Source organism: Neofelis nebulosa, chromosome 4, assembly GCF_028018385.1.
Source record: "Neofelis nebulosa isolate mNeoNeb1 chromosome 4, mNeoNeb1.pri, whole genome shotgun sequence".
Taxonomy (NCBI): Eukaryota; Metazoa; Chordata; class Mammalia; order Carnivora; family Felidae; genus Neofelis; species Neofelis nebulosa.
Genome location: NC_080785.1, coordinates 110,543,239 through 110,564,975, shown reverse-complemented (window position 1 = coordinate 110,564,975; position 21,737 = coordinate 110,543,239). Strand labels below are relative to the sequence as shown.

Below are 21,737 nucleotides of genomic sequence, written 5' to 3'. Positions count from 1 at the left end.
CAGTGCCTCAGCTTCCTCACCCTTGTGAGTGTGAAGATAGTTGGCTGCTATTACTAATCCACTACCCAGTGGAAAGCCAGTACTGTTAAGTCGGGGGCAAGCGTCGTTCCCCACGGAGGGAGACGGACCGCAGCTCGCGAGGTCGGGGCCGGCCAAAGCCCCCGGGGCTCGGCGGCCAGCAGGCCCCGCGGACCCCGCGCTGACTACCCCGAGACCCGCAGGCCTCGCGCAGCGCCCCGCGGCTCACGCGCACGCGCAGCTCCAGGCCGGACTCCGGCCGTGCTCCGCGCCGGGCTTTGGCGCCGATCCGCCGCGGCGGCCGCACGGCGTCGCGCACGGCTGGGCGGGGCGGACCGCGCTTCCTCCGAGGCGGCGGCTGCGACGCCGCGGCTGGGCCCAAGATGGACCTCCCGAAGCTGCTCGCCGCCCCGACCGCGCGCGGAGCCCAACATGGCGGCGGCGCCGGTGGTCCCGGCCGGCTCCGCCGAGGCCCGGGGCCGCCGCCCAGCCCTGGCCCCGCGCGCCGCCGTCTGCTGCTGCTGCGGGGCCCTGAAGATGGCGGGCCGGGGCCGCTGTGCGGGGAGGCCCGGGCGGCGTCGGAGGGCCCGGGGCCGAGTACCCCGCCCCCCGAGGATGGCAGCGACTCCTTCGTGGTGCTGCTGGAAGTGGCGCGCGGCGCCGCGGCCGAGGCGCCCGGGCGGCGGGAGGTCGGGCCCAGCGCGGGCGCGAGCCCGGCCGGCCGTCCCCAGCAGGGCCCCAGCGGCGCGGCCGCCGCCCCCGGGCCCGGAGCGGGCCTCGCGGGCACCGTCACCATCAACAGCCAGGACCTGCTGGTGCGTTTCGATCACGGCGTCTTCACGCTGGCTGCCGCGCCTCCGCCGTCCGACCAGCCCCCCCGGGGCCCGCCCGCGCCTCCGGGGGAGGAGGCCGCGAGCCCGGCGGAGGGCCGCCGCGGTCCCCCGGGCCCCGGCTCCGGCGCCCCCGGCTACCGCTGCCCGGAGCCGCAGTGCGCGCTCTCCTTCGCCAAGAAGCACCAGCTCAAGGTGCACCTGCTCACGCACGGCAGCAGCCAGGGCCGGCGGCCCTTCAAGTGCCCCCTGGACGGCTGCGGCTGGGCCTTTACCACCTCTTACAAGCTCAAGCGGCACCTGCAGTCGCACGACAAGCTGCGGCCCTTCGGCTGCCCCGTGGGCGGCTGCGGCAAGAAGTTCACTACAGTGTACAACCTCAAGGCGCACATGAAGGGCCACGAGCAGGAGAACTTGTTCAAGTGCGAGGTGTGCTCCGAACGCTTCCCCACGCACGCCAAACTCAGCTCCCACCAGCGCAGCCACTTCGAGCCCGAGCGGCCCTACAAGTGTGACTTTCCCGGTAACCGCGCGCCATGGGCCTGCGGGCGGGCTTCGGGGGGCTCCCGGGGCCCCAGGGCCAAATTCAGTCGCTCACAGTGGGTGCGGCGTCGCCCTGCCTTCTGCTGCTCACTTGGGCAGGATTTAAATTCCGTGGGCCTAGAGTGAGGGGCGGGAACGGAGCACTCTGGTGTCTGTGTTCCAGTTCTTTCCAGGTGATTCGCTTAGATATCTGAACCCTGCATTGCTGCGGGGATTTCGACAGCAAGGTAGTAACAAATCATTACAGCCTTTCTTCCCCGCGGTGGAGGCAACAGGTCTCTCTCTCTTAAAGTGCTTCAGGTTAATGAAAGTGATAAAGCATCTTCCCAGAGATTTGTCTTATGAGTCAGGCGTTTGTGTTCTTCGGGCTTTCATCGGTTAGAAATGGTCAGTTATCAGATATTTCTGCTGGCACGCACCAGTGTGGGAGGAACACAGATGAATCTGGCCAGATGCCACATCCTAAGGCCCTGAGGCCTGAGGGGGATGGTCACAGGTGTGGTGCATTGTGCTTTTGGTGGCTTTTCTGCTTTTATTTCCTTTGGACTTTAGTTTGGGGAAGTCCTAAAAATTATCCTCATTTCACAGATGAAGAGTCCAAGGCCCAGCAGTGTAGGTAAAATCCAGTGGAGGGTTTTCTCCTCTTTCGTTGTCTGCAGTGGGAGGGAATGCAGGCTCCACAAGAGTAAACTCCACCAGGATCGGCAGCTTCAGGTGCTCTAAGGGGAAGAATGTGCCTCCCCAGGAGGAAGAGAAAATTCCGGCCTGGGAAGGAATTGACTTGGGGAAGTGACACTGCCAAGCCAAGGCAGGGAATATGGGCTGTGGTGGTGGTGTGGGGTGGGGAATGAAGTTGGAAGGGTGTGGGAGGGCCGGTAGAGCGTGAGGGGCCTTCCACTTCCTGTTAATCAAAACAAAAACTCAACTATATGCCTAGCACACACCCAGCGTGTTACTGATGTATTACATACGTGCAGCGCTCTCCTAGTAATGTGCATGTTGTAAAAAATACACTCATATATAGAGATTTTTAAAGGGTGAAATGAAAAACACATGTTAATAGATTCTTCTGTTTTCTTCCCACATGCTTGTAGACTGTCTTGTGCATCCTCTTTGTGGAGAATATGAGTTTAGAGCACCGTTTCAGAACCTTTCTCAGTTACATACCGTGAATCTGATGATGGCTTATAGTCTGCTCCCGAGTGAAATGCACCAAGCGTGTCGTTCCACGTATAATACCAGGAAGATCAGGGCTGTAGCTTGCTTTTGGGTATGAAGTCCCCCCGAAAGTTTTGAGTTGGATGATCAGTGGGGTGTTTTAAGACGGGTGGGGTCAGCAGAGGGACCAGTGAAGCCCCGTTAAATGTTCTAGGCTTGAGTTCCATGTAGGAAAGATTTCAGAGGGAGGATCATAGGCCTTAGTTGTTGATTGCAGGGTGGGTGAATCTTGCTAAGGGCTGAGAGATTTACCTGTTGGAGTGTATGAAAATACATCCAAGCCCAAAATAGGGAATGGGTGGGGGTGGGGAGGGAGGGCAGATTTATGCTAAAGAGGAGGAGGATTTTAGGGCGTTTAGGAAGATGAGCACTTCCCAATTAAGCATTGCTAGGGAAAGTAGGGTTCTTTGGGCTAGTGCTTTGATGCGGTGATGATGCACAGCGTGTATCTGCTTAGTGGTTTACAGGCACGATGGTAGCATGTTAAAGGCTCTGAGAAGAGCTGCAACAAAGATACCTGGGAAGCATCTTACAACCTGGTATTTTCTACTCCATTTGAGCACTGAACCTTTTTGTTAAAGGAGAGCTTTCGATGTGGAAAGTCTGTGAATTGCTGAAGTAGGCTCCTTTCTGGTGGCTCCACTGAGGTTGGCGATAGAGGTGAAGGAAAAAGCTAGGGGAGTGAAGATGACCCTGGTAGCCTCCTTTGACAGCAGGGTACCCTGGGGAAACAGGCGAAAGGAAAAAAAAGAAACCTGGTGACAGGGGGTTGCTGCCGGTTACAGAGGATGCATAGAGGACACAGAGGGTGTGTATAGGACAGTGCATCACCCCCAAGGGGTGAAAAAGTCTCGGACATAACAATGGTTTGTGGTCCTTCCAAGTGCAACCCCTGCCAGACAAAATCCTTGTTCCTTAGCATCTGATCTCTTTCATTGGGTTTTCTTTGGTCTCGCATAGGCAGCCCTGACATTTGAGTTCACAGAATGTAAGCAAGATCTGTGCTGTGGAACTGGGAGCACATTGCTGTGATTGGAGCTCCCTTGATCGGTGGCTTCATATTGAAGTCAGATGACAACAGGTGGCCTGCGTGTGCCTATCGGCTGCCTTTACAAAGCCAGATGTCAGCGGTTGTAACAATGGTTGTAACTTTCTGGAGGCGCTTCTGACTCATTTTCTTCCTTGTTTGCTTCACGGTGTCCTGGAGTGGTGGCTAGGTTAGCCGTGTTATGTGATTTTTGTCACACCAGTGAGCAGCGTTTGTGTTTTCTTTGTTCAGGCTGTGAGAAGACATTCATCACAGTGAGTGCTCTGTTTTCCCATAACCGAGCCCACTTCAGGGAACAAGAACTCTTTTCTTGCTCCTTTCCTGGATGCAGCAAACAATATGACAAAGCCTGTCGCCTGAAAATTCACCTGAGAAGTCATACAGGTAATGAGCTAGAGAATGCAACATCGTTTGCACCCACAGTTTGTCATTGTGGTAGCTTGCATTTATGGTGATGAGGTGTAATTTTTGTCTTTTCCAAGGCGAAAGACCTTTTATTTGCGACTCTGACAGTTGCGGCTGGACCTTCACCAGCATGTCTAAACTCCTACGGCACAAAAGGTACTCTTTACATTTCGGTTCAGTTACCAGTATGGGAAATGAATTTGTTGTTTGTCCACCGCAGAAGCCTGTGGATGACATGTATCTGTTGAGGTTTTTTTTAAGTTACAAGAAAAGGAGCCCGTTGTAGATAATTTAGTAAATTCAGAGAGCTGTGAGAAGAAAACCACTCAGAATCTGATCACCTAGTGTCAGGTTTTTTATGCATACTTGTTTTTGAATGTAATTTGTGTACTTTATATACAAGCTAATATTTTTAAAAAAGTTAACACTGTGGAAGAACCTTTCCTTATGTCATTACAAACTTTCCGTGGTGACGACGACGACCCTGGAGGCTTCACCTGTGTGCAGGTACTGGTCGGCACTTCACGTAAACGAGATATCATTTAACCTTCACAGCAACTCTGGCCTTGATGTTCTTCTCGTTGTTTTGCATTGGGGCACAGAGAGGTTGAGTGGTTTGCACAGCTGGGGATTGAGGGGTTTACTGTAAAAACGTTACTCAGGAAAGGGTGGTGTTTATGCAAGGACTTGAGGATTGCAGTTGATTTTCTGTGCACGCTTCTCTTTGCCCTCCGTAGCTTGGAAACCTCGTTTGTTACCAGAACCTCTAACCGTCAGAAGTAGCTTCGTCAATACATTTGGGACCCAGCTGTTCCGATGGAAGCAGCACTAATTGTTGTGTCTGACTCTCAAGTCAGCCTTGTCATTAAAGTAGAATTTCTAATTACAGGGTAGCTAAATTGCAAACCTGCCCATAAGGGCTAGAGAGAATTCAGATTTTCTGAAATGTACTGATCATTTTCTTTAAATGCTGAGAGTTTGTAATTTGCGGGATTTTAAACAAAGAATCCCCTCTTGAGGCCTGGTGTCTCCGGGTGGTGTGCGTAATCACTGTTCCTGTTTCTTTGGTCTCCCAGGAAACACGATGACGATCGGAGGTTTACCTGTCCCGTGGAAGGCTGTGGGAAGTCCTTCACGAGAGCAGAGCACCTGAAAGGCCATAGCATCACCCACCTGGGCACAAAGCCGTTTGAGTGTCCTGTGGAAGGTAGATTTTTAACACATTCCTTTGAGCTCTAAACTAGCACACGTCCACGTTGTTGTAAGTTTAAGTTGTTCAAAGGTAAGTTTTATTTACATAACGACAAGCTGAGCACAAGTTGCAGCATTGGGTTTAATTGGCTGGTTTTTAGTTCGTTGTCTTACCTTGGGAGCAGTGTAGTGAACAGACTTCAGAATCAGACCGGGGTTGATTCCTGGCTCTGAAGTGCACTCACGAGATCTGTGGCTCTAGTTATTACCTGTTTAATTTGGCGGTTGTGAGGATCAGGGGAAAGAACGTGTGAAAATGCCTGTTTTGGCATCTGGTACCTGTCACGGACTCAGTAAATGGTAGCCACATGGACGGCAGTAGTCAGGCTGGCTTTTTAAAAAAACGTACTGGGAATTTTTTTTCTCTGAAACACCGAAGGCATGATTCGTTGGCCAGAAGTCAGCTCTGTGGCTTGTCCGTGCTGACCCTGCTGTAGGTGCCGCAGAGGCGCCGGGGTGGCAGAGTGGGTCAGCGTGTGGTTGTGAATCTTGATTTTGGCCCTCACCCGTTGGTTGGAGATCTCAGGCCGGCTTCTCTGGGCCTCAGTTTCCTTTATCTGGAAAGTGGATAATAAAGACCGGTGTGAAACTGAGACCAATTGCTAGAATGTCACGAAGATAATGTGTTGATTAAACATAGTTTAATCAAGACACGGTTCCTCCTGTTGTCAGAGCTCCAGTTGGGGCGCTCCAGGTAGGCCAATAATGTGCGGGGTGCTGTGGGGACAGAGGCCATCCGGACTGTTCCTGGAGCACGGGGGCATGGGAGTGGCCTCCCAGTCAGCCAGAGAATGAGGCAGAGCTAGCCCGGGGCAGCGGGGGTTGGGGGTGTGGGGGGGGGTGGAGTGCGGTGGAGGAGGCAGGGAGGCTATTGTGAGGCAGTCTCCCAGAGCAGCAGTCTGAGTGCTCGGGGCAGGGGAGTGGTGGGACCCTTGTTTGAGCTTAGGCTGGGTCCGGTTTCCTGGGGAGATGGCCAGCACCCGTACTGGAGCTTAGCGGTGGGAAGGGCGAGAAGGCACCAGCGAGCGAGCGAGTGAGAGAGAGAGAGAAGTTCGTGCACCAGCAGTGCTGGGTGGTGGATATGGGCGTATCTCACTTGAGGTGGGCACACAGGGCTGGTGGTTGAAGGAAGAGGACGGGCTGCATTTTAGGTGCCCACAGGCTTTCCACATTCCGATGGCAGGGATGCACTGCTTTCGGGGTTCGGTGAAGAGGTGGGCCGGGGGTGAGGCAGGCAGCATGTGGTGATGATTTAAGCCGCAGAAGTGGATGTGGCGCTCGAAGAGAGGTGTGCTCTGAAAAGAGGCGGTGTGGTGTGGCGCGATTGAAGGCCTGAGTGCCGGAGCCAGGCATCCTGGACTCCAGCCTCGAGCCTGCCACGTAAGTGGCTCTGTAACCTCCGGCAAGCAGCGTGAGGGCACTGTGCCTCTTCTCCTCATCTTTGAAGTGGTCATAAACCCACACAGGGTGCTTACGAGAGGGCTCTATAGGTAGCAGGTTGAATGGAGGCATATAGAAAAAACCACAGATGTCACCTACTGCCGTTGTTACCATTAAATGAAATTAAATGCTATTAAATGAAAAAGAAGGCCTAGCACAAAACCCTGGGGACCACCACTCCTGCCGGTGGGAAAGTAGAAGGGGAGTCCTAGGAGGGTCCTAGGAAGGAATGGGGAAAGTGGGAGCATTGGTGGCACTGAAGCCAGTAGAGGAGGATGTGCGGGGAAGGAGAGGGGTTGGGCGCTGAGGTAGTGCGGCAGGGCGGTGAGGAACCAGGGGCTCCTCCGGTAGGGTCAGCGGGGTCCCACAGGGGGAGGGTCGAGGTTCAGTGGAGTGACTCGGGTAGAGCCCCGCTCTAGTGCCCTGAGCGGTGAGCTCTGGTGAGGCGGGGGGGGGGGTGGGGGGGGGGTGGGGGGTGGGTGGGGGGGTGGGGGTGGGGGGGTGGGGGTGGGGTGGCTTGTGCCGACCCCTCTCCTGGAGGTGACTGAGGGAAAGAGGAAGGGGTGGTGGCTGGCTACAGAGGAGGGGTGGCTTCTGCCTTTCTGTATTTGTATCCTTGGGGGCTGTGGGCACGGCTGGGCATTGAGCTGGTACAGGTGGGTGCGGGTGGGGAGATGGAGTGGTGCTTGGTCAAAGAGCGCGCTTCTCGAGGGAGTGGAGGTAAAGGCTGGAGCCTCGGCAAAGGATCCTAGAATTCTTTTGGGTTGGCTGAGAGTTGATAACTTTTTTTTTTTTAAGGAAAAGTTGATGATTCTTAAGTCTGGGTGATTAGACCATTTTTCCTGCTTTGTTTGAACTGTTTCATAACAAAAAGTCAAAAAACAACCACCACCCATCTTTTTGTAGTAACTGGAGGAGATGGAGAGGGTAGGGCCACACGGCAGTGAGTGTGTTGAGGGAGGACAATGTGGTGGAATGAGGACTGTGTGTGTGTGTGTGTGTGTGTGTGTGTGTGTGTTGGGGCGTGTCTAGTATGGTGTGTCACTATGTGCACCGAGTCGAGGTTGGAATGTGTGGTCCTTGTGTAAGTGGTGAATTCAAGCTGAGGACATTCCCTTGGCATTTGTCATTGACGGGCTGCCTCTGCCCCTCCTTGGGGCGGGGGGGTAACTTGCTATAAATGTGGGGTGCCGAGCATTGATGACTTTGATTTTGAAGAATGGGTACACATCTCAACAGGTGATGTTGCAGTTACGAAAAGACAGCCATGGGGCGCCTGGCTGGCTCAGTCGGTGGAGTGTGCGACTCTGTTGATCTTGGGGTTGTGAGTTTGAGTCCCACGTTGAGTGTAGAAATTACTTTAAAAAAATACAGTCTTTTTTTTTTTTCAACGTTTTTTTTTTTTTATTTTTTTTATTTTTGGGACAGAGAGAGACAGAGCATGAACGGGGGAGGGGCAGAGAGAGAGGGAGACACAGAATCGGAAACAGGCTCCAGGCTCCGAGCCATCAGCCCAGAGCCTGACGCGGGGCTCGAACTCACGGACCGCGAGATCGTGACCTGGCTGAAGTCGGACGCTTAACCGACTGCGCCACCCAGGCGCCCCTAAAAAAATACAGTCTTAAATAAATGCAATCGTCTTAAACAAAGAAGGTGATTATCAAACATTAAAAGAAAAAGACCGCCTTTAACACACATGGAAAAAATGGTCATATTCCTGGTCATCAAAGGATGTACAAATTAAAATGAAATGTATTTGGTTCCCTATCGAATTAGCAAATATTTTAAAAAGTCGAAACCACTGTGGCAAGAGTGTGACAGACATCCCTGTTGTGGTTGCCCCATCCTTGGCAAAGCAGTTTGGTAAGAAGTGTTTTTGGCACCTCTGCTCTGTGATCTTCCTCTGTAAGTCTGTGCTGAGGGGTCCCAGCTGGAAAAGGGGCTGAGGCGTCCCTCCTGGGCACTGTGTGGAGCAAAGCACAGATGGTGCACCTGGGACTGGAGGCGTCTGTTCTCTCTTGTGTTTTCCAAATGTTCTCTTAGGAGCCTGACCTGGAAACAGGCTTGAAGCTGCATTTGAAAATGAAATAAGTTCAAAACTCCTCTCAGAGGCAGCCAGAGCCTTTCGTCATCTGGCCGTATCCTATCCTCATAGCCTCTTTTCCTGAAATAGGCCTCCCACAGGTCCCAGACTCCAGCATTTCCACCTCGCCATTCCAAGACGGTGCCACAGTGCATTGATGCGCTTTCCATTTTCTTGGGCACTGCGCAAACACTCTGTAGCTTGGAACGTTTTCACGTTGTCTTTATAACCCTGTGCGGCGGGTTGTCATTCCCACCTGAAAGGAAAAGGAGACCGGGAAAGAAGAAATGAGGCGTGGCCAGTAGGGGCTGAACTAGAGTTGGGCTCCAGAGTCCAGTCCCTCCCCACCCTGCTGCCCTGTTGTGGCCTCCACACCTTAGAAGGCAGCTCCTTGGCCTGCACGCCCCTCCTGCTCTGCTGTGCAGCCCTGACTCCATGTCAGGACCCAGTCACCTCAGATGCTTCTTGCCTCTTGAGACCTTTTCTGTTGCCTCAGGAGGTGCGCTCTTTCTTCTGCTTCCAGAACACTTCATGGCACTCGCACTGGTTTTATTTTTCCCCTTTGTCAGGACAGCTGGTTGGTCATGTGCTTGTAGGTCACAAGCTTGTAGCTGCCAAGAACCCCGCTTGCCCTCTCTGTGTCCCTGTGGTGCAGAGCTCCAGCAGTGGGGGATCAGGGCAAGAGGAAAGTGGGGGAGTTTTTGAATTTGTCTTGTTCACCTTCCGATGTGTGCACAGGTCTGTGGTCTTGTTGACTCCGGCTAAGCTGTCGAACAGCCAGCAAGGTGATGCCACCTGCAGGCTCCACTTGTACACCCGATTTAGGGTAATTTGCTGGGTCCCTTTGGGCATCAGTTTCTCAGTGGTAAAATGAGAGGAGTTGGCTTCGGTGATCTGTTGAGGTAGTTTCCAACTCTTAAATGTTCTAGGGTTACGGTTTTTATAGTGGTAGCTAAGTGTAGATGATTGGTATACATTTTTAGCAATTGAATTTTGAAGGGGTTGTTTAGCACTTAATTTGACTGACTTTTCCCAGCAGCACCGTGTAATGGGTGAAGAAACAGGCTCAGAGTTAACTAGTCCAAGGTTATGTGTCTTCTATGCAGGGGAATTTTATATCTCCTTTTAAATCCAGTTTGCTTTCAAATTTAATTCCTTTGTATTGGGGAGGAAGAATTTTTTTCTACCCTCTCCAAGTGGTTCTAGCTGGACTAAGTTAAATTGACAGGAGACAGATTAATAGGAAATAAAATTTAATTTCATATATATGGGAAACTCACACAGATGTGAGATTCCAGGTACAGGCAAAATGAGGTATATATGTTATCCTGAGCTAGAAAGAGGTGGGGTTGGGATCTGGGATCTTCAAAGGGAAGAAAAGCAATTCACAAGAAGATGAAAAGAGTGAATGTTTGGGGAACAAATGTTTACTGGGTCCATGGATGACAATGGGACACAGAGAGGACTTTGATCAAATAGGCCTTCCCTGTCCACCATACCTCGTTAGTGTCATAACGTAGTTATCTATGGTGATAGCTTTTTTCCTGGAGCAGGTCCTCCATCTAACTTGTTTTAGGCATTCGGGAGGAGGGGTGTCACAGTTTATTCTTGAGTCTTTTAGGCCTTGATTGTTTCCAGCTGGCATAATCTGCATGCCAAAGTGGTGGGCTTGGGGGCAGTCAGCTTTGGCCCCTACATTTGTGATACCCCCAAAGGATATTGTGTCTGTCCCTTGCCAGAGGTCAGAGCACAGACATGTACTGTCTTACGATTCTGATGGGAAGAAAGGAAACCACTAGTTCCTTGGGAATCCTTAGGTTTATTGCTTATTGTTCTTTTTGTTCCAGGGTGCTGTGCCAGGTTCTCTGCTCGTAGCAGCCTCTACATTCACTCCAAGAAACACCTGCAGGACGTGGGTGCTCCAAAAAGCCGTTGCCCGGTCTCCAGCTGTAACAGACTCTTCACCTCCAAGCACAGCATGAAGGCTCATGTGGTCCGACAGCACAGCCAGCGCCCAGGTCTGCTCGGTTTACTTCCCTCCCAGAGTGCTGCACAGATGTGTAAGCTCGATGTGTGTCAGAGAAGCAAACGCACGTCCTTCCTTCCTCTCCTCCTTTCAGAGGTGGTCAGAAGTCACTAAGGCGAACACAGTGAAGCCTTACCAGCCTGTGGACCACACTGCCAAGTCTGGTGGCATCTTTTGGGTTCTCCTGCCGCTTCTTGCCTCTGACCCTCTATTCCTTCCCTTGTGTCTGAAGTGCTTCTTTTGAGGAGTATTCAGTCCTCCACTATTTATTTACGTGTGTGTGTGTGTGTGTGTGTGTGTGTGTGTGTGTGTATGTGTGTATATATATATATAGCTAGGTAGCTGTCTATCTCTCTACCTACCTATCAGTCTTCCACTTGGTTGGCTTTTCCTAATATGTGTCTCCTAAATCTGTCTCGCTCTGTGATCTCTGTCCTGAATTCTGAGTGTGCCTCTCCCCCATTTGTCTTTTTCACTCCTCTTTCTCTGTCCCGTTGTGGTCTCTGGGTACTTCCCTTCTGTCTCCTCTCCCTCCCAGCACTGAGGTGAGGACAGTCCTCGAAGACCAGACAGAGTTGTGTTTCACATTGTGGTGGGGCTGGGAGGCGCAGGGGGTGGGGGTAGTTGGCTTGAGGGTCTGGGGAAGGGAAAGCAGAGAGGGAACCACAGTAGTAGCCTGGAGTGGGGATTCCGGGGATGTGAGGGCCTGGTTCTCTGGCTACATGGTGGCGTGGGACTGACAGGCTGCCTGTAGAGGCTGCGTGCACAGCCCTGTGGGCAGGATGTTGTGAGGTCTGGGCGACTGTGCACTGCCACTGCCCCAGACCACTGGCACCAGCCTGCTCTCCTGACGGGGCCTGTTTGGTGAAGTCCTGGCTGGCCTTCAGGTCATTTGAGTGTGCTGCTAACTGGGCCCCGCTCCCTGCCATCTGTGCAACAGGCAACACCAGCCTTGGGGCACAGCCGCTTCCTAGCTGTGTGATCCAGGGCAGGGCACAGGTCTGCAGTCCCCCGTTTCCTCATCTTTCAAGCACGGAAGAGAATTTGAGTAGTTCTCTGAGGGAAACGTCCTTCTGCTTCTTTCCATCCTGTTGATATGCGGTCACTTCACTCCTGTGGCCCTAACAGCAGTTGCCATTTAGCTTTGTATTTGAAGAATCTGCCCTTCTAGCCTCTAGGTGTTCTGAGGGCTCCTGTCAGGGACTGGCACCTCAACACACAGAGTCCAGTCAAGAGCCTTAGGCTGGTGTTGAGAGGCCTTCAGTGGTTGGGTTCCTCCCTCTGTCTACGAAACTTACCCCTCACCACTCCCAGTTCTGAGCAGGTTCTATGGGATGCTGTGCACCCAGGCCTCTGCTTTGCTCTTGTTCTTTCCACTTTCCTGGCTTGGCTCATTCAAGTCAGTGATGGCATTGTTTATTTCAGATGAGCTTCCTTAGTCTCTGTCTGGATATGAGAGCCTCTCAGCTGCTTCTGTAGTGCCTGTGTTTCCTGGGCTCTGAATTTATAATAGGACATTGACCTGGGTGTCGTTATTCCCTGCCATAGTCAGGGGTGGATAACTAGGTAGTGTCCCAGTGCTAGCCCCGTGAGAAACGTGCTCGGGAACGTCCGTTGTTGTGGATATATACTGCTAGGGGCTCTGCCAGGCCCTGGGCTGACTGTGGGAGTTCCCCTCATGGTGCTTCTGGGGCCAGAGCGTCCTCACGGCCCTGTCACTGATGAAGCTGAGGTGGAAAGGAGAAGGACTTGTCTAAGGTCAAAGAGAGTTGGTGGAGCGAGGTCACGATTGTAACCTTGGGCCAGAAGCTGTAGTAATTAATGTTTAATGATTTCTGAATATCTGGGCCTCGCAATAATAGGTGTCCAGTAAATACCTATGGAATTAATGTCATGCTGAATAGGAAATTTATGAGCAAATTGGTCTCTGTTTGCACTGCGATTTTTTTTTTAAGTTTATTCATTTTGAAAGAGAGCGTGCACGTGTGTGCATGTGTGTGTGGCACGGGCGGAGAGAGAGGATCCCAAGCAGGCTCTGAGTTGTTAGAGGAGTCCAGCACGGGACTTGATCCCATGAACCGTGAGATCATGACCTGAGCCGAAACCGAGTCAGACGCACAACGACTGAGCCACCCAGGCACCCCTTAATACTGTTTTTAAATTTTGAAGTAGTGTGACACCTAAAGAAGATATATTCAGAATTTGGTTATTAATTTATTTCTCTGTAGCGGATTTTCTTCATAGGTTTGTGTTGGAACTCTAATAGGCTCTCGGAGCTAGTGTGCACAACTGGAAAGTAGGAGTTTGGGATTAGCTAACAGTTGGTGTAGGCGGAATAGAGCCAGAGAACTGAGAGAGCCTTTTCCCTCTGGCCAGGCACTGGCACGTTCTAGAAGCTTCAGGTAGAAGTTTCTTGGGAAGGAATAATTTCAAGGCCCTGTTTGGCTCCCAAATATTTTGTGCTCCCAATATTTTGTGTTTGCTTGGTGCTTGAAGAGTCCTAGGATTTGGGGTGATTGATTGGGTGTAGTGGTGTATAAATCCCTGCTTTGAGTGTTCCTCGAAATATTTTAAAAATATACTTAATGTTCATTATTCCTCCAAGGGAAGTGTGTTTAAAGTGTTTAATTGAATGACAAAGATTCAAATATTTAAAGAGTGATATGACCAACAACTGAGACTGAATGAACACTTAAGACTCAAGAGGGATTTAGTAGAATTATTTTTGCTATAATCATTAAATGCTATTTAGGAGCCAGGCACCAGTGCCTGGTGCTGAAGGGACCGTGTGGGTCAGATAGACTCCCCACCTCCAGGTGATCATGGCCTAGGGGGAGGTAGGAGTGATAGAGGTTGGAAATACAGTGGTGGTGGGGAGGAGGGGAGCCCATCAGGAGAGGCCCCATGGAGGGAATGTAGCTCCTGGGTGCCCTGTGGCTGATGTCTAAGTTCTCTGCGGTCCCTAGAGCTGGGGCCTTGAGCCAGGGCCTTGATCCCAGAGCACTCCAGGCAGAACAGTTTTTATTCCCTCTGATCACCCTCCGATGACTCCAATTTGTTTTGGAGTGGTAGCTAGATTTTGATGAGACATGAGCTGACACAAGCTGATTCCAAAAATACCTCAGAGCCAGAGTTCAGCTTATGTTTGACTTCTGAAGATTTGTGTTCCGTGGAAGGTTTTACAGTCCTCTTGAGGGCAGTTCATGTTGTGTAGCAGAAAGAGCATTGGGTTTGAAGCCAGAAAGATGTGAATTCAAGTCTTGCCACTTCCTGTCACCAGTTGATGTGACTTCGCGAAACATTAGGTAGACTCTCAAGTTATTTCCGGTCGCAGAAATCCCTGTTGGTTTAAGGATTTGAGACAATGTATGTAAAAAGCCTGATAAGGTTATCAAGCAGTGCCTTTCTTTGGTGTGTGGCCACCTTCGATGCATCAGGCAGCAGGTGCAGGAAGTGTACGTGTTACCTTGATGGGTTGCTTGCTAGCATGACATCCAAAGCTCAGAAAGAACTTCATGATCTCCTAAAGGGCATACAACAACCAGAGTATTCGTTTCTCTTTCAGATCTCTTCCCTCAGCTTGGAGCTCCGAGTTCTCTTACACACAACAGTGAACTCGGCAGCCCAGGCCAAAGTGAGCTCAACAACATAGACCTGGCGGCCCTCTTCTCTGATGCACCTGGGGACGGTGGGAGTGCCGCGGGGGCCTCAGATGAGGCGCTGAACTCTGGAATCTTGACTATTGACGTTACTTCGGTGAGCTCCTCTCTTGGAGGGACCCTCCCTGCTAATAATAGTTCCTTGGGGTCCATGGACCCGCTGGTGTTGGTGGCCCACAGTGACATTCCTCCAAGCCTGGACGGCCCTCTCGTTCTTGGGACAGCAGCCACAGTTCTTCAGCAGAGCAGCTTCAGTATGGATGATGTGCAGACTGTAAGTGCAGGAGCCTTAGGCTGTCTGGTAGCGGTGCCTGTGAAGAACTTGAGTCAGGACCCACAGGCTTTGACCTCAGGAGGTAATTTAGCAGACAACACCACCACATTGACCTCTCCGAGCCCCCCACCAGGAAGCACCAGTGGCCCGGAGCTGCTGGCGCCAATCAAAGTGGAACCGGACTCGCCTCCTGGCCCCGACACCGTCAGGCAGCAGGAACGGAGCCGAGGGGCACCCCGGTCGGCGTTCTGCAGCCCTCCGGACAAGCACAGTCCTCAGAGAGACACGGGGCTCAGTGCGGGGACCGGCAGCTTCTATTTGGTATGAAGTGCTCTATTCAGTCACCACTGCGTAACTCGCTTCTCTTACACTCAGTCTTGAGGATGTTCTGGATTAATCGTTCATGTGCAGACATTTCTTACTGGTTTGCGAAAAGAGACGGAGCCCTGGACTACAAGTCTGGAAATCTGAATTCTGATCTTGAGTCTGGAACTGACTAGTTTTTATGACCTTGAGGAAATCACTTATCCTGTCTGAACCTTAAATTCTCATTTATTTCTCAAATGAGGGGGTTTGGCTAGATGATTTCTAAGGTCCTTTTGAGTTTTGTGATTCTGTGATGATGTGTTTCTTTTCTGGAAAAAAAAATGAGGTATTTCGTAACGTTGAAATGTCTTGCCTTTGTGCTTTCTGTGGGATAAGAGGTCCTTAGACTTCCTAACGGCCAGAGGAAGAGGAATCATGACATCAGGTTTAATGGAAACTTTAAAACCATGCAAAAGAGAAAAAATTTTTTTAAATTAGAATTAACAAGAAAGAAAAGGAGTGGTTTGTGAGCTTCTGTTTCTGGAGGGTTATAAGAGGACCTCTCCAGTTGTGAGGCTCCACAGTTAATATACTTTTAATTATATTTATGTCAGTTAATACATTTAATATAATTTAATTTAAAATAATTTAATTAAAGATTCTTGGGAGAGTCTCTTTTTTTTCCTCAGTCTCAGATGGGAATGATCAAATAGGTTTCTTTGTGGCATGGGTTAAATTTGGTGGTGATACTTCTGTTCAAAACGTTAAATCCTATTTTACCATAGTTTAAAAAAAAAAAATTAAATCCTTTGAATTAGAATCCATTGTGAGGGATGTGGTAACCCATCTACCATGGAGCCTTTCAGTCTGAGAGAAGCACGGTCAGTCGTACCTTTTCTGACGGCTCTTGCTTGGCGGTGGCACGGCCATACTTGCCAGCCTTTGCCTAAGTGGCCACAGCAGTTGCTGAACCACCAGGTGACTGGGCCAGGAGGGGAGATGGCCAAGGCTCAGCGATCAGTGGGGAGGCCAGGCCTGTGTAGAGGGCCTTTGGTGCCTTGGGAAATAGGAGATCCTTGGTACCACGGTATCTCCGGAGCTGTAACTGTGGGTGGAGGCAGGAGAAGCCGCCATGACCTTGATCCTGACTCCTTGTTCATTTTCTCGCTAGCTGTGTGACGTTGGGCTGCCTCGATTCTCTGAGCACAGATGGTGTGTGGTGAATGGGTTACAGGTATGCCACGAGCTGATGAGGGCTGTTCTTTTTCTTCTTGTAGTGATAAGTATTAAACTCTTTTTCATATCAGCACATTCACAAACTTATAGAAGCCAAGTCCCATTTGAATACTGTTTGGCCCCCTCAGTAAACTTCCTGAATTTGGTAATGTAGTTACTGTTTTGGTGTATATAACTTTTGAGTCAGGCCTCACCACCAGAGCGGCTTCTGTAGTGGGGATATGAAATAGGACCTCCCTAGGTCTGCCGTACAAGTATCGTGTGGCATGTTCTGGAAAATGTTGAGAAGTGCTGCAGTTAATTAATCTTGAACCACCGAGGGAAGCTGGTTATTTGTTTCGGACAGCAGAGAAGTATGTAACTCCTTTTATAACAGTTTCTGTGTAAAATATTTTAATATGTTTTAGACTTTGGAGGAATAAACTTTGCTTCTCTGGATAATAAAATCATGTATATTGTTCCACCTCTCGTTCTGTTTAGTTGTCACCGTAATTGGATGTAGCATTTGATTCTCGGTGAACCTTTGCTGGAGATCCTCAGAGATTATCGGACTCTACTCTGTTCAGGAGGCAGACTTAATACATTTCCATAGTTCCCTTACTAGCCTTCTTTTGCCATTTGGAACAAGTGACTGACACACTTTTCTTTGGTCCCAGGAAAGTGGGGGCTCAGCAAGAACTGATTCCCGAGCCATTCAACTAGCCAAGAAAAAAAAGCAGAAAGGAGCTGGGAGCATCGCAGGTGAGGCTGTGTGTGCTGGGGGAGTGAGGGCTCTGAGTCACCCTGGGCCTTAATGAGAAGAAACACACGAATAGGCATTTCTGTGTTCTTTGTGTTACTTTTACGTTCAAAATGCCCTTTATGTGAACTCCAGAAGATACCGCAAAATTTCCAGCATCCGTCTGGAGACGTCTTGCTGACCTGAAAAGGCTGTGCGAGAGTTAGCGGTTGCAGACGCCAGTGTCTGTTGCCTAGTAGGCTGCTAAGGTAAAGAACAGCCAGGCCAAGGGTCAGAAGAGCGGAGGTGGGAACCTGCTGCCAGATGGCAACTGGCCCCTGACCGCGGCATTGGGAACAGCCTGGGGACGGGGCTGCTGCTGTCCCAGGAGCAGGGTTTTGCGGAGCCAGCCCTTGGGTGGCATGTGGCATTGTGGATGCGTAGTTCAGCGTTCTGTTAAAATCTTGTAATTTTAAAATGTCAGCAACTTTGTCGAATTTTTAAAAAACACTTGAGTGGACCAGACAAGACCTGTTAATTTGTGGCCTCGTGCATCTGTCTGTTGTCCGTCTAGAGAATGGAATGGTGGGATGCCGTGCGTGAAGAAACTGGTAAATAATTCTGTAAAGGAAACAGCGATGACTTCTAGTACCGTTTTTCAAGTGTTTCATGTGTCTCTTTGTCTAAAATTTATTTGAAGGATATCAAAGAGTATGTAGGGTTAGCAATACAGTTTATATCTTTCTTAATACCTTGGCTTCTTTAAAATCACTCCCTATTTTCTGTTAATCCGTTTTCTTAAAGCAGATAGTGCCCTACAGCGAATGTTGTTCGTGGCCCTGTTCCCTGTGACTGGGGAAGGGTTACCTCCACAGCGGTCACACAGTGTCCCCATGGCACTTGTAGAGATAATAGAAGAAAGTATGTGGTGGTAGAGGACGTCCATAGAGTGGAAGAATCTAGCACCTGTTAGGCAGAGTCAGTGAAGGGAAGCAGATGCCTCTGTTTAACCCGATCGGTAACCTCCACTTGAAGGACAAAGGACACTGAACATTCAGGTGTATGGTACATGTTACATTGACTGCGTTGCTTTTGGGTGGCATCTGTGGAGGTACTTTTATTTTTAATTGTTTTTATCTGTAGAGGTGGTTTTACTTATTTTTAATTTTTTAAATAGTTCCACATTATCTTTTAAACAATGACACTTAAAAAGCAAACCCATATGATGTTATCACTTCTTTAAAAATTAACAGTATTTCCTTAATATTTAGCAAGTGTTTAAATTTTCAGTTGTCTCAAACGTTGTAAATGATTTTTATAGCTATTTGCTTGAATCGCATTCCAAGTAAGCCTCATATTACTATTGGTTGATATGTTTCTTAATGTTCTTTGTCATCTGTAGGTTTCTCCCTCCATTTTTGTCCCGTGTGCTTGTTGGAGAATCTGGGTGGTTTGTCCCGCGGAGTTGGCCAGTCTAGATTTGGCTGGTTGTACCACTGTGCTGGAGATTAACTGGTTCCTCTGTCTTCTGTGGTTCCTATAAATCAGTGATCCCATCTAGAGGCTGGATCTAATTGAGCTTTGATCCAGTGGGTCAGTTGTTGGCGGGTGGCGTAACTCCCTTGCAAGTGATTAGGTGTTCTTCCTTCTGGAGGTCCCAGACCTCTGGTGGGCAGTCTGTCCTGTTTGCAGACAGTGCTGACTTCTCCCATTGTGTGACAAAGTATTGCCAACCAGGGGAACTCACCTGGGCCTTCATATCCACACGTTGATCGTGTCTCAATTGCACAGATGGGTGCCTGTCCATGTGGCTGACAGTCTCCAGCCCCTCCGAAGGTTGAGCTGACTCTGCGACCCGAGACCTCCACCATAAATCACATCGGTAGACTGTCTGAAGTGCCTGAGGGCTCCTAGGTAGACACACTTACCAGGCTGGACCTTCCAGGGACCTTGCGATTTCTTTTCAGGATCGAGAGGCAAAGGCCAGACTTATCCTTGGGCAAGGTTAATCTGCTCCTGCGCTCATACAAATATCCTGTTTCTCCTTAAGCCTCCCCTCATTCAGCGCTTAAGGGTGGACTTTGTTACTGTGGTGTTCTAGTGGTGATTTTCTTTCTCCCTCATCCCTGTACTTCTCTAAGGGAAAGCGGTCTCTTCTCCCTCATTTATGTTTTGGTTACATTAGTGTGGACTCAGAAGTGTTTATTATCCTTTAGGTTATTGTGAGGAGTACTGGACGATAATCAGTATTATCAGTATTTATTTGCTGCTCAGATTGCTCCAGCTCTGGCTCCTGGCAGCTCTTTCAGTTGGATTCTTGTGCCCTTCCTTCCTTCCTTCCTTCCTTCCTTCCTTCCTTCCTTCCTTCCTTCCTTCCTCTTTCTTTCTTTCTTTCTTTCTTTCTTTCTTTCTTTCTTTCTTTCTCTTTCTTTCTATCTTTCTTTCTTTCTCTTTTTTTCTCTCTTTCTTTCTTTGATCTTTATTTTTGAGAGAGCGAGACAGAGACAGTGTGATCTTTATTTATTTTTGAGGGGGGCAGAGAAAGGGAGGCACAGAATCCAAAGCAGGCTCCAGGCTCCAGGCTCCAAGCTGTCAGCACAGAGCCCGACCAGGGCTTGAATCCACGAACTGCGAGGTCATGACCTAGGCCGAAGTCGGACGCTTAACCCACTGAGCCACCCAGGTGCCCCAGGATTCTTGTGCTGTTTCAACATGCCCTGTTTTTTTTTTTTCAGGGGCATTTCCCTAACTTATGGCACCGTCTTGTATTTTCCCTGCCCCAGCCCAGTTTTCAGCCACTTCTCCTTTTATTGGAAAATGGTTTCAGAAACCAAGGTCAGGGCACTCTTTGTGGTTGTTGCTCATTGCTACCTGGGTGTCATTGTGCCTAGAGCTTCCCAGCAGAAAGGGCCAGGGAATATCTTCATGTACGTTAACCTGTGCTGGCTGAGGTTTGGACTTGGAATATTTTACCTTTTAAACGGTAATAAGGTACATCTGTTCTATATTTTTTAACATGCCTAGTTAATATGTCAGCGCTTCTCAGTTAAATATATTCCTGTGAGGGGCGCCTGGGTGGCGCAGTCGGTTAAGCGTCCAACTTCAGCCAGGTCACGATCTCGCGGTCCGTGAGTTCGAGCCCCGCGTCAGGCTCTGGGCTGATGGCTCGGAGCCTGGAGCCTGTTTCCGATTCTGTGTCTCCCTCTCTCTCTGCCCCTCCCCCGTTCATGCTCTGTCTCTCTCTGTCCCAAAAATAAATAAAAAACGTTGAAAAAAAAAAAAATTAAAAAAAAAAAATAAATAAATATATTCCTGTGAGTTCATGTCAGATGTTAGCCACTAAATAATTGTTTGGCACCAGATTTAGAGGGGAAAATGTGGGTTTGGGAGCTTTTTGGCTTTCAGGATTCAATGATTATTGTGTAATAAGTCTAAGAGATGTGGGGCGCCTGGGTGGCTTAGTCGGTTGGGCATCCAACTTCGGCTTAGGTCATGATCTCATGGTCCGTGAGTTTGAGCCCTCTGTCAGGCTCTGTGCTGACAGCTCAGAGCTTGGAATCTGTGTCAGATTCTGTGTCTCCCTCTCTCTCTGCCCCTCCTCTGCTCGTGCTCTGTCTCTCAAAAATAAAGAAACAAAAAAATAATAAGTCTAAGAGAAGTTGCAGGGAAACAGGACTCAGTGGAGTTAAGCCATTTAAACACCGTTGGGGGTCATCGTTGTCAGTGTAGTTAAGTGCAGAGTGTGCGTATTGATTCTTAGAAAATGCGCAATCTGAATGATTGGAAAAATAAGGTATAGGGTCTGAAATTCAAGACTATTCCCATTGGGTTGCTATTGTGTACAGAAAGTAAAATTGCGCCATTTTCTGTATCTTTAGTATTGTGGTCCCCTGCCAAATATAAAAATATAAAAAGTAAAGAGAAACTTTCATTCTTGAAGCTGATAGCAAAACAAACTTTTTTTTTAATGCAACCGACATCAGGACTACTAATGGATGTGTGTTTTTCTGGTCTCTGAGGTTGGGGAAAGGAAAGAATGTATAGCACTTAACGGAAGAGGCAGTAAACAGCAAAACCGTGTCTGTGTGGCAGTAAAAATGTAAATGCACGTGACTGCCCTAACTTTTTTTTGACCAGAGTCAAAAGGCGAAAATCTCTATCATGGGTTGTCTAGAGGTGGCACACCCTGGATGGGAATATTTAGGAAGCTTAAAATTAAGACCGGATAAAACCATCACAAAGCAGGGGTTAATCATAAATATCAGAAGCGTAGAATTCAAAGCAATTGGGGCAGAGAAGACTTTCCCTTTTGTTGGCTGTTGTTCACATGTGTAATCAACAGTGAGACTAAGATTTATAACATTTTTGTGAATATTTATATATGAATATAATGGTTATATGAATAACCATTATGTGAATATTTATATGAAACTTATAATACCAAATAAGATAAAGTAAAAAGTGGTGGAAATCTAGAACTGGGTAAATGAAAATCTACCAATATTGGAAATGGGTAATTTAGCTCATTATTTGCAGATTAAGCACAAAACAATACAGATATGAAAGATATTTACAATGGGGTTAATAAAGTTGATTTCATAGGTCCTACTCCATAACCATGGGATATTTATCAAAATTAAACTGAACAAATTAGGAAAGCCGTAAAGTCTTTAGGGGAAAGA

The 21,737-nt window shown here is 49.2% G+C and overlaps 1 protein-coding gene across 4 annotated transcripts in view; it reads left to right on the top strand.

Annotated features, from left to right (window-relative positions):
• Nucleotides 1-342: 342 nt before the first annotated feature.
• Nucleotides 343-21,737, top strand: part of ZXDC (ZXD family zinc finger C) — a 38,461-nt gene continuing 17,066 nt past the window's right edge. Inside the window, exons 1-8 of one of the 4 annotated variants that reach the window (XM_058725749.1) lie at nt 343-1,371; nt 3,889-4,041; nt 4,140-4,218; nt 5,139-5,269; nt 10,684-10,854; nt 14,428-14,618; nt 16,273-16,335; nt 16,994-17,078. In XM_058725749.1, the coding sequence (XP_058581732.1) occupies nt 402-1,371; nt 3,889-4,041; nt 4,140-4,218; nt 5,139-5,269; nt 10,684-10,854; nt 14,428-14,618; nt 16,273-16,335; nt 16,994-17,078 (1,843 nt within the window). In that variant the 5' untranslated portion in view covers nt 343-401. Of the gene's footprint in view, nt 1,372-3,888; nt 4,042-4,139; nt 4,219-5,138; nt 5,270-10,683; nt 10,855-14,427; nt 15,117-16,272; nt 16,336-16,993; nt 17,079-21,737 lie in introns of all 4 variants that reach the window. The other 3 variants (XM_058725747.1, XM_058725750.1, XM_058725748.1) reach the window with 3 other exon arrangements.